The sequence below is a fragment of the Canis lupus genome, chromosome 10 (genome assembly GCF_003254725.2).
Source record: "Canis lupus dingo isolate Sandy chromosome 10, ASM325472v2, whole genome shotgun sequence".
Lineage (NCBI taxonomy): Eukaryota > Metazoa > Chordata > Mammalia > Carnivora > Canidae > Canis > Canis lupus.
In genome coordinates this window covers 34271817-34288286 of record NC_064252.1, presented here as the reverse complement: position 1 = coordinate 34288286, position 16470 = coordinate 34271817, and the positions used below count along the sequence as shown (strand labels likewise).

Below are 16470 nucleotides of genomic sequence, written 5' to 3'. Positions count from 1 at the left end.
AAAGGGCAAATGGGAAGCAAATTTTCTGAGATCCTGCATGTCTGAAAATTTCTTGATTCCATCCTTACATTTGGTTGATATCACGACCACACTTTATGTTCAAAATAATTTCCCTCAGAATTTTGAAGAATAACTTTAGGTGTTGCTATTGGACATCATCCAGATTCCCAATGCTTTCTATGTAACTCATCTTTTCTCTCCAGAAGATTTTGGGATTTAGAGGAAGGTCTTCTGATTTGGGTCTCTCCTGGTATTCACTGTGCTGAGTATTAGTGGGCCCTTTCAGGCTGGAAGCCCACAGTCTTTGGTTCCAGGGAATTTTCTTACATTATTTCTTTGGTAATTTCTTCTCTTTGTTCTTTGCCTCCAGTTGCCAACCTCTTTGCTATCTGTTCTATTTTCCAGAACAGTTCTCCTCAGTTCTATCTTCCAACTTTTTACTGTGCTTTTTTGTTTCAGCTATTTAAAGATTTTATTTATTTATTTGAGAGATGGAGAGCAGGAGGAGGGGCTGAGGGAGAGGGACAAGTAGACTCCAGGGCTGAATGCAGAGTCTGACATGGGGCTGGATCCCAGGATCATGACCTGAGCTGAAATCAAGAGTCAGTTGCTTAACTGACTCAGCCACCCAGGTGCCTCTATAGATTTCTAATTCCTAAGAGCTCTTGCTGCTTTTCAATTAGATTTCCTCACTTTTACTTGTTGCTTTGTCCCATATTTTTCCTAATTTGGGGGGTACTTATTAGTAATTAGAGCAATCTGTTCCTTATTAGAGCAATCTGTTCATGCCTTATGGATGCCATAGATTCTCTTATTGCTCTGAGGACACTGATGAGAGTTTTTTGAGGTCTTTGAACTATCCCTACACTTTCTTTGAGTACCATTTTTCTGCTTTTGTCTTTCATGTTAGAAGCCTTAATCAAATGTCTGGCGACCGCTAGACATTTTTACTGTCCACTCCTCTGTAAGGGGTTCAGCACAGCACACTGTGTATACACAGGCAGAGCTCGTCAGCAGGTGGGCCTCCTAAAGAATGGTCAGGTGGCCACGCAGCTCTTTCATGAAAGGACCCACAAGGGTCAGTAACCACAATTTTTTCTTTTGTGCTGATAAGTTTCCCCAGAAAGGAATTATTCTGATTTTTTGCCTGAGGGTAGAGGCTTGACTGCCAGCATTCCATGAGCAAAGAAAAGGAAGTGGGGTAGGGTTTTCACTGTTTAGCATCTAAATTTTCACTTAATCTTTTTTTTTTTGTTTAATTTTCACCTAATCTTATTTTTCAGACAGTGTGTAATCCACACCCTCATATGTGCAGGTGTTTCTTTTCTTTTTTTTTTTTTTTTAAAGATGTGCAGGTGTTCTAAATCCATGGCCTCTCTGATTTGGTCTCTCCAGAGTTAAATCTTGTCTTCTGCCAAGGTGGGAGGGAGCAGTCACTCGGGTGGTTAAGCTGAAGAAGGGATTTTGGGATCTAATTGCTTCTTACATAAACTTTCAACCACTCTTCTTCATTGTAGCTCTGAGAAATATTTAGTGCGCATCTAATTACTCCACCTTTCTGGGTTTCTGAGGCTCAAATCTCAGATTGGTTTGCTTCTGATGGGTGTCCCTTGGCCTGCAGGTTAGATTTTAGCTTTTTCCATTCTGCTAGTTCAGTTAAAAATCATCCATCTGATTTCTACTTTATTAATTTTGTTGAATCTCACACCTGCTGTCCTCTCTGCTCCCCTTCTGTCTTTGTGGTTTTATAGCTTTTCTGTTCTATTACTGTCATTTTAGTAGTTTCGGGAAGGAAGAAGATAAATGTATGTCAATACACCATGTTTAACAGGAAATTCATACTCTTTTCTAGCTGCTTGCTCCTTTCACCAAATGTACTGTGAACATCTTTCCACATCAATAAAAATGTTGCAATGTTGTTTTTAGTGGCTAATATTCTATTTTGTGACTACACTACAATTTATTTGATCAATACCTGGTTGCTAGACCTCTAAGGTGGTCTCTTTTTTGTTGTTAAAAATTCCACTGTGATGAGGATTCTTACAACTTCGCTATATAAAATAATTACCTAAGAAATAAAAACAGGCTGCTGTTTTATTTTTTGTTTTTTGTTTGTTTTTGCTGTTTTAATATATACACAGATAAAGGCATAAAGAACACATGCACACACATTTTAATACTAACCTACTTATAACCATAGCTGTTATGACAGGCTCCCAGCCCGAGTGGAGAACTGTTCTTGTGGCTGGATGTTTAGCAGCTATTATAATCCAGATAGGAGTTAGAGCCAAGAAAAAGGCACCAACTAACGGAGAAATGTAGTAATAGTTGTCTAAAATTAAAAAAGAGACAACATTTGAATCTATCTTCTAATCATGTAGCAACTGTAGACATTAGAGTAAAAGTTTCCCAAGAGATAGGATGTTATCCAACATATTCACATGCTATATATTTTCTCTGAACTTCACACAAATTTAAAACTGTAGGTAAGAGACGCTCAGGGGTTTAGTGCCTGCCTTTGGCCCAGGGCGTGATCCTGGGGTCCTGGGATAGAGTCCCACATCAGGCTCCCTGCATGGAGCCTGCTTCTCCCTCTGCCTGTGTCTCTGCCTCTCTCTCTCTCTCTGTGTCTTACATGAATAAATAAATAAAATATTTTTTAAAAATTAAAAAAATAAAACTGTAGATAAGGTCAAAACATTAATAACGTAACTGAAAATGAATACATTAATTCAATGGACATTTATTGAAGTAGTTATCTGAACTGGATGAGAATAGCAAATAACAGTAAGGACAACAGTAAAAAAAAAAAAAAAAAGCTAACATTTATTTGGCTATTATTTACCAAGTACTATGCTAAATGCTTTCTTGGCATCATCTCATTTGACTGTCCTCACAAGTATGAGGTACAAACTGCCTTTTCTATTTTATGAAGAAACCAATGCTTAGGAGCTTAAGAACACAGCTAAGAAATAGCAAGAGTTGATAGAAGATGGCATCGGATACCAAAGTTAGTAAACTCTTAACTCTAAAATCAAATGGGACATTTTTACCCACAAAGATCTTATAGTACAAGCATTCCAAGCAATACTGGCCAATCAATTGATAATAGATATGCCCCCAATACTAAAGAGTGTTCCAAGCTCCAAAATAAAATAGAAAAACTAAGCTTAATAAAGGTAAACACCTTTCTTCACTGCTGAACTTCTCAGAACCCTTAAGATGCTAAGATAGAATACAGTACACTATGTTTAATCATAGTTTGGCCAGACCACCTAGTTTCACATTTCAGTGTTACAACCTACCTTGGACAAGAAATTTACCTTCTATAAATTTCAATTTTCTTATCAAATGACAACAATAATAGTATCTATTTCATGGGGTTATTATGAGTCTTAAGAGAATTAGTACATGTAAGTAGAATAGTGCTCAGACACCTAGCTAATATTTATTGAACACTTACCATTGTCATAATTATCATGGCCATTATCATTAACATCTTGCTATTTGGAACACACTGAAATAGCAGATTGCCAGGACTTTGTTATAACCCCTTTGTGGTAAACTGTCTTACTTGATCACATTATTCATTCTCTTTCCATTCTTGTTATGTTTTACTATGGAGTGAATATATTTCTCTGCCACATTGACTTTGGACTTAGCTATTTGTCTTGCTTTGTAGACATGCTGCATGTCACCTCTGAACAAAATTTTAAGTGTTTTCAGAAATGATTAGAATAGATAGAGATATGTGGGTAGATATCAACTGTCTTCAGACAGTAGACAACAAACATTGCAAGACTGTGATCCCTGAGAGAAGGGAAAGAATGAGATACACCCTACAATAGTCTCAGTTTTTTGACTGAAGGCACATCGGAGACCACAGCTCAGGAAGGGAAAACTCCAGCAGAGTGAGGATAGGGCAGCTAGAATTCATAGGATAAAATACTGGAGAAAAAGAAGCTATCAGAGAAAGAGCTTGTGAATAGAATCCTACACCATGCATGCACAGGGTGAACTCCACAATGCTAGGCCAAGAATAACTGGGGAGCTGTTAAGATGAACATTTCTCAGAGTTTACAAATGACTGGAAGTCATTCAAGAGTCAATCCTAGAGAGAGGAGAGGCCTCTTTAAACATTGAGAACATTTAGTCATGACCTGAGAAGGGTCACATCTTAGTAGGAGGACCTGTCCTAGAATAAAGTCTACTCAAGGCTGGTGCCAATAAAGCTTGAAACCAAGGCTTGTAAGGCTCAAACTAATCTACAATTAACTGCCTACAAGAACAAAGTCAAACATTTTGTAAAGAAAAACAAAACAACTGAACACTTACTGTTATTATGTTCACAATGTCTAGCATCCAACCAAAAATTATTTTGAAGGGTCTGGAATAATATTTAGTCACATTTACAGACTTTTGTTAAATACCCTGAGATATTCTATTGACCATAGACATTTCTCATGTCTCTCAAAAGTTTCCAAGTACTTAGGATAATCTTTATAAATTAAAAAAATTAAATGTACAAATACAGTAAGTCTTTAAGTTTTTTACAAATATTCATATAATGCATACAATTTTCAAATATTTATATTTAAAAATTATAAAAATAAGTCAATTAATTAATGACAAATTTAAGATAAGATTAGAAAGACTGACACATTTCTCTGACAGGCTAAGTTACAAGTATATTTAAAAATATATATTTTGCCTCTTTAGCATAAAACCATTAATACCATGAATTTGATTCTCCAACATTTTTTTTTTAAATTTTTATTTATTTATGATAGTCACACACACAGAGAGAGAGAGAGAGAGAGAGAGAGAGGCAGAGACACAGGCAGAGGGAGAAGCAGGCTCTATGCACCGGGAGCCCGATGTGGGATTCGATCCCGGGTCTCCAGGATCGCGCCCTGGGCCAAAGACAGGCGCTAAACCGCTGCGCCACCCAGGGATCCCGATTCTCCAACATTTTTATACTTAATTCTAAATATCCCCAAGGATAAAAGTTGCCCATCCCTTCTTGAAATAGTAACACCATCCCAAAACATTTTTGGTAATATCATTTTAGCTGATCAAGGTTTTATTATTATTAGAGATTTCAGCGAGGACATTCCTGGATTCTTTTCAATGATTCTAATACTTATCATGTATAGTAGGGGTCTCATAACTTAAAAACAGAGTTGATCTCACAATCCTTGTAGCTTATAGTCTTAAAGATATAAGTAAAATGTTACCAAATTTTTCTGGCACCTCACAAAATTCTTCAATCCTTGTGCAGAATCTTATCTTTGATTGAACTTTGTATTTCCTCATCTTAAGATATTTAAAGATCTCTCACCTATGACTAAAGATGTTTGAACTAGATAAAAACTCAATTTTTTTCCCTATTAGGTAGGAACAATTACTATAATTAAAGTAATATCCAACCAGATTTTCTAATGGTTTTATCTAGATCACATCTTCAAAATAATTATGCTAACAAAATCTATTTAAACATTTTCCTCCATTTAAAGGGATATGACTAATATGATACAGTGTCACTTTCTCCACGAATTTTATAGAAGATTGATAAAAAAAAATCTTTATTGAATAGATTCCCAGTTTTCTTCTTAAAATATTAGATAAGGATAAATAACATCCCAATTAGGAGGCAATCCTTACCTCCTAATACAACTAAGGTTGCCAACAATCTCTTTATAGGACCAAACAGAAAACTAAAGGCAAAATCCACTAAACACAAATGGAAAGAACTATTCTGCTAGGTCAGACATTTATTTCAGTACTTCGTTTTCAGATCAAAAGAGGAGCATCCAACTGAGCTTTTAAGTTATCCTCAACATTAATCTCTGGAAGGATATGTGAAGTGGAAAGAAGCACCTACCACCCCAACTTCAGAATCACCACTTAGACTTTCAAAATGGGAGAAAATTTTCTCAGTAAATAAACTAAAAATAATGAGTGGGTAGTTCCTCAGAAAGTTAAACAGTTATCATCATATGACCCAGAAATTCCACTGCTAGGTAAATACTAAGAGAACTGAAAAGATATGTTCATGCAAAAATGTGTACTAGCGTGTTCACAGGAGCATTTTTCATAATAGCCAAAAAGTGGAAGCAACCCAAATGTCCATGAAATGGTAACTGGATAAACAAAATGTGATATATTCATAAATGGAATGCTATTCAGTACTGATTCATGCTGCAATACAGATGAAACTTAAAAACATATTAATTGAAAGAAGCTGGACATAAAACGTCATATATTGGATGATTCCATTTTTTTGAAATGTCTAGATCAGGTAAACCCATAGAAAGTAGACTACTGGTTGAAGGATCTGGGCAAAGGGTAGTAGAATGGGGAGTGAGAGCTAAAAGTTTCTTTTAGGGGTAATGAAAGTGTTCTGGAATTATATAATAGGTTATACGATCTTATGAATGCACTAAAAACCACTGAATTGTACACTTCAAAAATTTTTCTTTTAAGATTTTATTTATTTGTCAGAGAGAAAGAGAGAGAGAGCATGAGCAGGGGGAGTGGCAGGTAGAAGGAGAAGCAGGTTCCCCTCTGAGCAAGGAGCTCAATGCAGGACTCAATTCCAGGACCCTGGGATCATGACCCAAGCTAAAGGCAGACGCTCAACTGACTGAGCCACCCAGGTGTCCTGAATGATATACTTTTTAAAGGTGAATTGTGTCACATGTGAATTGTACCTCAATCTTTAAAAATTCTAACAATGGAAAAATCTTTTTCATTGTTTAATAGTCTTAAAATCTTCATGTCCAAAAAACAAAGAAAAAATATATACAAATATACATACATAGATGTAGAGAGAGATGGAGAGAGAAAGAATAACAGACAAAGCAAATGGGGTAAAATGTTAACATTAAATGGTTTAAAAACTCAGGGTGACTATGTTAAAAATAAAAATTTCTAAAATCAATTTACCGTAAATGCATTCTATCTCAACTTCCTGCCAAATCTAATATGCCTGTTCCTACCAAATTATGATTGTATAGGACCCTCTTATCTTTTTCCTGGTTGACAGCTAACCCAATTCTGATGGCAAAGGAAAAATTACAAATATTGGAAAAGGGAAGATTCTAAAACATTTCTCTTTGTAGGATATGTTGGTGCTTTATAGATGTCATAAAATTAAATAATTACTTTTAGAAAACCACTAATGACTCAATCGGCAAGAGAAAATAGTTGATTAGAAGCCAACCATGGGGCAGCCCGGTGGCTCAGTGGTTTAGTGCCTGCCCTTGGCCCAGGGCATGATCCTGGAGACCTGGGATAGAGTCCCACGTCGGGCTCCCTGCATGGAGCCTGCTTCTCCCTCTGCCTGTGTCTCTGCCTCTCTCTCTGTCTCCCTGTGTCTCTCATGAATAAATAAAATCTTTAAAAAAAATTTTTTTTTAAAAGCCAACCATGAACTTATGTACTAATATCAAAATCTAAAATAATGTCTTCCAGGATCCCTGGGTGGCGCAGCGGTTTGGCACCTGCCTTTGGCCCAGGGCGCGATCCTGGAGACCTGGGATCGAATCCCACATCCGGCTCCCGGTGCATGGAGCCTGCTTCTCCCTCTGCCTATGTCTCTGCCTCTCTCTCTCTCTGTGACTATCATAAATAAAAATAAAATAAAATAAAATAAAATAAAATAATAAAATTTTAAAAAATAAAAAATAAAATGTCTTCCTTAGAAATGAAATACATTTAAATGATCCTAGTCAAAAGAATATTTTGTATTAATTTCTTAGTATATCACCATGGGTATTGTAGTAGGCTGAATAATGAACCTCAAATACATCCATATCCTAATCCCTAGACCCTGTGAATAATTACCTTATATAATAAAAGAAACTTTGCAAATGTGAGTAAGTCAAGTATTTTGAAATGCAGAGGTTATTCTGGATTATTAGAGTGAATGTGAAATGTATTCACAGGTGTACTTCCAGCCAGAACTTAGAGGGAGATCTGACTCCAGAAGAGTAGGCAATGTGACCATAGAGGTAGAGATTGAATAATGCAGCTGCAAGCCAAGGAATGTTGGCAGCCACCAGATGAAAGAGGTAAGGAATACATTTTCCCCTAAAAACCTCCAGAAAAGGCCAGCCCAGCTAACACGTTGATTTTAGCCCTGTATAAGTCATTTTAGACCTTGGCCTTCAGAAGTATAAGAAAACTTATTTCTGCTGTTTTAAGACACGGAATTTGTGGTAATTTGTTACAACAGCAATAGGAAATGAATGCCCCTACACATGTACAGGGGCGCCTGGGTGGCTCAGTGGTTGAGTGTCTGCCTTCATCTCAGGGCATGATCCTGGCGTCGCAGGGTAAAGTCCCACATGGGGCTCCCTGCAGGAAGCCTGCTTCTCCCTATGCCTGTGTCTCTGCCTCTGTGTGTCTCTCATGAATAAATAAAATCTTTAAAAATGAAAAAAGGGGGATCCCTGGGTGGTGCAGCGGTTTAGCGCCTGCCTTTGGCCCAGGGCGTGATCCTGGAGACCCGGGATCGAATCCCACGTCGGGCTCCCGGTGCATGGAGCCTGCTTCTCCCTCTGCCTATGTCTCTGCCTCTCTCTCTCTGTGACTATCATAAATAAATACAAATTTTTAAAAAAATGAAAAAAGAATACACTTTTACAGATAGAGCTTTGCAGAATTTTAAGCCTAAGAAATGTCCACGTATATTAGTATTGATTCTGTGACATACGTAAACTACAGAAAAGGATGAACACAGCTAAAGTGGTTCAAATTGCTATGATTCCACTTAACTGTCAAACATAACAGCCATCTTTTTGATTCATGGCTTGCACCTTTTATTAGATTGTTGGTAGCATTTTACAACAATTATTACATAATTTCATTAACAACATGTATTCTTCTTACCTTAAATTCTTTTGAAATATGTAGCTCCTGTGAGTGACATTTGTTTCTGGGTGAGCAACAAAGCAAGGGGCACGGTAATTTGTCAAATTTTTAAGTGCCCTCCATTATAACTATCAGAATTTTCTCACTAAATTGAATTCTAGGAATCACTGTAAGCTAAGATGGTGAATGCTGAAAATCTCTGAAGAGTGACATGAGAGATAAATTTAGATTCTACTCATATCACCACTCATATACAGGCAGTGATATTATAAAATGCCCTGTAAATAACCTGGCATCCCTGTTAGTTTCCACAGACTGAAGCAACCTAAGGCTGATCGTGTTTGCTCTTATGGCTTCAACTAAGCCATTTTTTAAAAGTTAACCTTGAAGAATGAGAAATCAATCCACATTTTGCTTCTCGGATCTTGCTTAAAAAGAGAAAAGCTGACAGTTTTTCAAATCAATAAAATCATGTACATACCAGAATTAAATAGCCATGCAGTGATAAATAATTTAAAAAGAGTTTTTTAAATCCTCTTAACAGTATGCAAACAAGAAGAAAGGGCAGCAACCATTATGTATACATGTAGTTCGGTTACTGGCCTAACTTTATCCTTTTAATAGGTTTTAAAGATTACTAATTACTGTATAAATGAATAAATACCTTTGTATTTTCTTGGCAAGTCATACCAAAGCATATCATAGTCCAGAGCTTAGATTACTTACTAAACTAACTTTTTATTTTTGCTTTTTTTAAAATTAATGTTTTCAGTTTTGTTTTAAAGACTTTATATATTTATTTGAGACAGAGAGAGAATGAGGGGAAGGCAGGGGCAGAGGGAGAGGGAGAGGGAGAAGCAGACTCCTTGCTGAGCATGGAGCCCCAACACAGGGCTTGATCCCAGGACCCTGGAATCATGACCTGAGCCAAAGGTAGATGCTTAAACAATTGAGCCACCCAGGTGCCCCTCTATTTTCCCTTCTATTTTAAGACCTTTCTTAGCCATATGATGCCAATTTAATTTTTCTGTAGGGAGGCTAATCCTCTGATATTTTTTGCTAACATAAGATACTCTTCCAATATTTCCATAATAGTGTCCTCATTGAAAGGTTAATTTTTTGTTACAATTTATTCTGTTATTGGACAAAGAATAAGGCAAAATGATTCAGAAAAATATCTATCTTCTATTTTCATGTGTGTACTACTTCCTGAATAACTTTTATTCACACTAACTGGATAGCTTTCAAAAAAAGCATTTCACCAAGTGTTATTTATTTAACATCCATTATGTATATGGCCCTATGGAATGCTGATAGATAGATACATGGATAGATAGATACATATATAGATATTTACATTAATTTTAAAAACACACAATTTTGTCCTCAGCAGCTTATACCTTCATAAAGGAAGGTACTACATTTACACAAAAAAACTATAATGATCAGTAAAATGTAAAGAACAAGAAAAGTATCAGTGAAGTACTACAGGAATCCAGAGGAGGAAAAGATCAATTAACAGGGAAACATGAATTCAGCATTGAAAATGAGGCCTCAGGGCAGCCCCAGTGGCACAGCGGTTTAGCTCCGCCTACAGCCCAGGGCGTGATCCTGGAGACCCTGGATCGAGTCCCACGTCAGGCTCTCTGTATGGAGCCTGCTTCTCCCTCTGCCTGTGTCTCTATGAATAAATAAATAAAATATTAAAAAAAGAAAAAAGAAAATGAGGCCTCAGACTGGCCTTAATAAAAGGGAAGGGAATAACAGAAGGAAGAAAAGAGAAGAATCATGGCTGATGTATGAGAATCAGTAACTGGGTGAGTCTGGCTAAAGTACAAAAAAGAGAGGAGCAGGAGGGTCTTGGAAGATAAGTTTCTGCCGACTCCTAGAGGCCTAAACTCGAGGCTAAAATTTTAACTTTGTTAACTGAGGAACAAAGACATAGGTAACTACACATAATAAAGTCAATAGTAATAAGCAAAGCTCTGGGCTTGTTTTGTCCTTTTTGTGGAGAACTGGTGAGGTGAAAAGGGGAAAAATCAGAAATCAGCAAATTTTATCAGGACCATAAGAAAAACACATTGAACATAGAGTGAGCTTTGGTACATGCATCAAAACTAACAAGACAAGAGGGGAGCTGTTCCAAGTCATTTCTAAGTATCCAAAACTCTAGGGGGAAGAGTTAAGAAAGACTATTCTCAATGTCCAATTCTTTGGGAGCCATATAATACACAGCCTCCATTTGTAACAGAAGCCTACAGCCTCCATGAAATCCTCTTATCTCTAAAGACTGCTTTCAGTCTTCAACATAGGGTTTTCCAATAGTTCAGGAATTAAACTTTGTTTCCAAGAGCTAGGTAGCACAGCAGGGTGAATGGGGTCTCAGAATTCAAATGTGCCTGTTCCTAACCTTTATATTTAGACTACCACTAACACTGTGCTGATCTTATGAGGCCCCCTAGTGTTCACAACGTAGAATGTTATAATCCAACACTAACCCCAAGAAAACCCTTCAGTGTAAATCAACTGTAATTTAAAATAATAATAATAATAATAATAATAATAATAATAATAATATTTTAACTAACACACATTATTTTCCCCAGAAGTTGATTTATCTTCTGGAATCTCAATACTGAGCCTATATCATTATAACAATTGTCATATTTATTAGGATAACATTCTTCAATGGCATTCTCTTTCTTACTTTCTTATTACTAGAACTTCAACTGAGGAGACACCCATAGTGCTATTTAACAAGCAACTGAGCAATATGTTACAAATGACTTCGTGGTAATTTGAATACCCACGTTTGCAAATAATAGACCCTTCCTCATTATTTATGTAAGGCAGCCCATTCAGAACCACTACCAACCTTCCAGTCCCATCCCCACCCCACCCTCAATGTTCCTGGCAAGACCCATAGAATAATAATAGGTAGAAACCCTTCACCCTCTTCTTTCCCCTTCATTTCTCTCCACTCCTCCTCACAGGGGAGAGACTTGTCTACTTGATAAGACTAGGGAAAGAGGCACTAACCATGCCTAACTCATTCCCTTTGTCTTTTGGGATCCAGCCTATTGATGACAGTCTCCCTTCCTCAACACAGGTAGCAGCCCATTTCTATGGGGAGATGAGGCCTACAAGTCATCCAGCTGCCTGCCTGAGTGGGTGAATTAATTAATTAATAGAGTAGGAGAAAAATATTAAGTCACATTCTCTAATACTAGCCACATTTCAATCCCTGACTTCAGTATGAATTTCTAAATTGTATAAGAGAGGGGAAAAGTATGACCAGTTACCACCCCAACAATAAATTAAAGCAGATTATCCCCTTACTGATATAACTCATTTTCTGTGCCTTTTTTGACTGGAAGAGAAAAGAATCAAACATTACCCTGAATATACTCGTACATACAGCTTTCCTTGTATATTTCACAACAATGAAAACCCAAAATCACTATGAACAAGATCTTATTACATTTAGGCCATTAATCATTTATTGTCTTCTACCTTGCTTCAAGTGGACATATCTTATTTCTAAATGAGAACAATTTTCCTTGGACATCAAGTTTTATTCACTTACTGCTTTTATGCCACTCAATAACTTAAGGTAATTTTATATACTAAATGAAGCTTCCCTTCACAAGTGATTGCCTTTGTTAGGTTAAAACCCTTTCTTTAGTTCAAAAACATATATCTGAGACCTACTTCTTCAAACCAAATGTACTTTAGACTTCTTTTAAAGAATACCATAAATCTGTATAGAATCCACGAAATATATGAGGATATATGAATAAATGTTTGCTTCTGGCTTAGCTTATAAACTTTCTTTTTTTTTTTTGTCAAAGTATTCTTTTGGTTTCTGTTTTCTTTTCTTTTTTTTTTTTTTAATTTGGCATCTAAAAAAAATAGAACCATAGCCAACTTTTAGCACTAAACCAATGCTCACAAATCATATTCATTTACATTGATAAGAATCCCAAAGTATAAATTTGTGTTAAATAATTGTGTTAAAACAATTCATTAGATTCTATATTCTATATATAATCTATCACTATTATCTGGAATTTTATGTGTGTGTGTGTATATATATAGAGAGAGAGAAAGAGAGAGAGAATATGTTGGAGACATCACAACTTCACACAACATTCAGGCTAATTTTCACGGTGACTTTTTTGTTGCTGTTAATTGCCATGTTGGTTTCTGAAGGAGGGACAATCACCAAATTTAAAGCACTGCTATACCCTTATGTTCTGGGACAGTAGTACAATGCATATATCAGAACACCATAGGTTAACTCCTCAATGCCTACACACTTAGCAAAAGGACAGAATTCATAGAATATCAGACCTGTGTTCAACCTTCCTACCAGTAGTGGGTAACACACATAATCTCCATGATCCTCAGTTTTCTCATTTGAAATTAGAGATGATCTTATCTTACCATATCTTATAGAGTTTTAAACTCAAGAAGAAAAAAAATGGAAGAAAAAAATATATGAGAACCACAACACATAGTAGGTATACAGCAACTGGAAGTTACTGTTCTAATCAGTCTCCACCACAGTTCTGCTACAGATGAAGGCCACAAGGGATTCCTAGCAGCGTTGCAACAATATTCATTTAATGAGACTCTGAGTAGCACATTATATTTAATTTCAAGTCAACTTACCAAGACAGAAGTACAAACCCTGACTTATCCAGGCTAATATGGCGAGAGTTATGAGGTCGCCAAAACTAGCAGCAATGGGAGTAGCAACGTTATCAGGATTTATGCCGGTCTTCTTTGAACCAACGATAACCCCAACCATGATTATTCCTGGAAGAAAGAAAAACTCATTACTTTCTATGCTATGATTTAGAGAAAATCAATCCCCTAAATACTGAAATATAAAGGCTAGAAAAACAGCACATCAGTTCCAGTTAGAATGCTTAGATAAGCTGACTTAAAGCAAACAAAACATTTTACTCTAATGCTTTGCCAAAATGCCTTTTGACAAATTCCAAGTAGGGATCACAGAAGATCTGAGAAGTTCAATTTTGCATTTAGAGACCTGACAAGCTACTATAAAATAATGTTAAAGTTTCAAATTTAATAACATGTATGTCTCAGATGTAACATATATGTGTATATCAAAACCAAAGATTTTATTTTAACCTTCAAATATGGTATGAAAATGTCAAAGAAAGGTTAAGTCATATTTATAGGCACAGCAACTGGGAAGAAGACCAAAAAGCCAGATCTGTCTACATGGTGGTAGTCAGAATGCTTGCTTCTTTCTATAATCTAGAAGTCTTGAAGCATTACGAAGGAGGAAGTAATCAAAATTTGAACACTGGAGGCCAGAACACAAAAAGCAATCTCTGTAAAGAATATTCTTTTTTAAGATTGATTTATTTACTTACTTATTTACAGAGAGTGAACACAAAAGGGAGGGGCAGAGGGAGAAAGGAGAGAGAATCTTAAGCAGACTCCCCACGGAGTGCAGAGGCCAACACGGGGCTCTATCTCACGACCCTGAGATCATGACCTGAGCCGAAAGCAAGAGTCGGACACTTTAACCAACTGTGTCACTCAGTGCCCCTATAGGATATTCTTTAAAACCAAAGTTTCTATCTATTGAACTTCCGTCCAGAGAACAAATGATGAAAATATGACTATGTACTTGTACTCCTAAATATTTTCTTGAATCACAGAAATGGGGAGGGAGGATGATAACATATATCCATACCCAGTTGTATGTATACATTTTCTCATGCCCACAGTTAGAGGATGCGGTACAAAGACTATTTAAGATTAGTGCACTTATGTGCTAACCATAAACCAGTATGGAGGCCTAAATATGGTTAGAGGGAAAATATCCAACGGAATCTCACTGCATATTTAGACTGAAAATGACTCAAAATGATTTTATTCCAGCATACTCATTTTATAGATAATAAAACTGAGGTCCTGAGAATAGGCTGTAAGTTCCTGCTCAGGGTCACAGAACTTGTAAATATTTCTAGCCCATGTTTTCTACCACCCCCTAAAGCCAAAATTATTAAAAGCAGACTTTTTGTCTTATTTCAAATAAAGTCTCACTTCTTATATTCCGGAGACATTTTCAATCTATAGATTTAACTTTCCCATAAACTGTTGTAAAAAAAAAAATAGAAAAAAAAAGTTTAAATGTATTATGTAATAATAGAGATGTAATCATATACAATTCTTTTTTAAAAGTTAGCACATTTAAAGATTGATATGGAAAGTTTTCCTAGGACAGAGTGCCAGCCATATCTTTTCAGCTGAAAACAAGTATTTTGCCAGCATGGACCAGTGGAAAGAGTTGGGAGTCAGGAAACAGGCTTTAATTCTGATTTTCTGCAAACAAGCCGATAAAATTGGACAAGTCACCTTACCTGAGTCAGTTTTCTCACCTATAAAAGGTGGTCAGTAGTATCTGCTCTCCATATATAAAAATCAAGCTATCATAAAATTAGAATACACATTATTCAAAGTAAGAAGCCTTAAGCAAATGTATTTTAAAAGTCTGAATTCTTACAATTTTTGAAAATCCTAGGCAACAAAATAGTTTTTACTAAAAATTTATAGTTCTTTTCAAATGAAACAAGATTAGAAAGAAAACAGAAGCAAATGAACTTAAAAGAAAAAGAAGCTAATGCTTTAACTTTTTTTATTTTTTTACCAGAAATTAATTCCCCAGTAGCTTAACTTCACACCCTGCTTTGGCCAGTGTTAACTCTGCTGAATTCTAGTAATTCTATACATTGACAAGAAACTATCCTATCCCTAATGTAATTTAAGTACCAAAACAAAATGCTTGAAAATATTTTGGAAGTCAAGTCTTAATTTTAATAATACTCTCTAAATTCCTGAACCTACCCAAAAATTTGGCTTAACATTGATATAATCAACTGACATGAGAATTTTCTATTTTTCACCTTGCTGGTGATATAAGGGTAAGAAGATGGCAATTATAAAATAAAAAGAACCAAGTCTTCACAATTATGATTTAATAATAAGCTAGTTCTCTAGTGCTATGCTCTTAATAAATAAATATAAAGAATGATATCCCAACTGAAAAATTCCAATGTAGTTAATTTTTAAAACCTTTCAGCTCTTTAAAAGTCTACAGCCAGCAATATGCTTTGTTGAGCATATGGTTATATTTGTATTGCCACAGAAGCAGTGAAGATATTTTTTTGAAACCTGAAACTTTAAAAAATTTTAACAGAGGGACTGCTTTTAAAATTCAGAATTCCTAGAAACCTTGTTACTCAAATGACAAGCCAGCAAATCCTCTGCATGATTTCCAGAAAGAGTTTTTCAATTAATTTAATTTACAGAAACTAATGAATGTCTAGACTATTTTCCTGATCTCATTAGGAACTCTACCAGAGTACCTAAGGCCAGAGACAAGCTCAGAAAGCCTGGTCTATACTAGGCTTATACATAACAAATATAGGTATATCTGAAATAAGATATTTTAAAAGCTTGTAGATAAATTTTCTCTTCCTCCTGCATTCTTGGTGGGAATGTGGAGAACAGTATGGAGGTTCCTCAGAAAGTTAAAAATACAACTACCCT

General features: G+C 35.9%; 1 protein-coding gene across 9 annotated transcripts in view; it reads right to left on the bottom strand.

Annotated features, from left to right (window-relative positions):
- SLC41A2 (solute carrier family 41 member 2) overlaps positions 1-16470 on the bottom strand; it is a 124773-nt gene that overhangs the window by 47097 nt on the left and 61206 nt on the right. For all 9 annotated transcript variants that reach the window (XM_025462277.3, XM_035695964.2, XM_049115357.1 and 6 more), the window contains 2 exons: positions 13552-13698; positions 2185-2332 (listed from right to left, as the gene is read on the bottom strand). In XM_025462277.3, coding sequence (XP_025318062.1) covers positions 2185-2332; positions 13552-13698 — 295 coding nt within the window. The remainder of the gene's footprint in view (positions 1-2184; positions 2333-13551; positions 13699-16470) is intronic.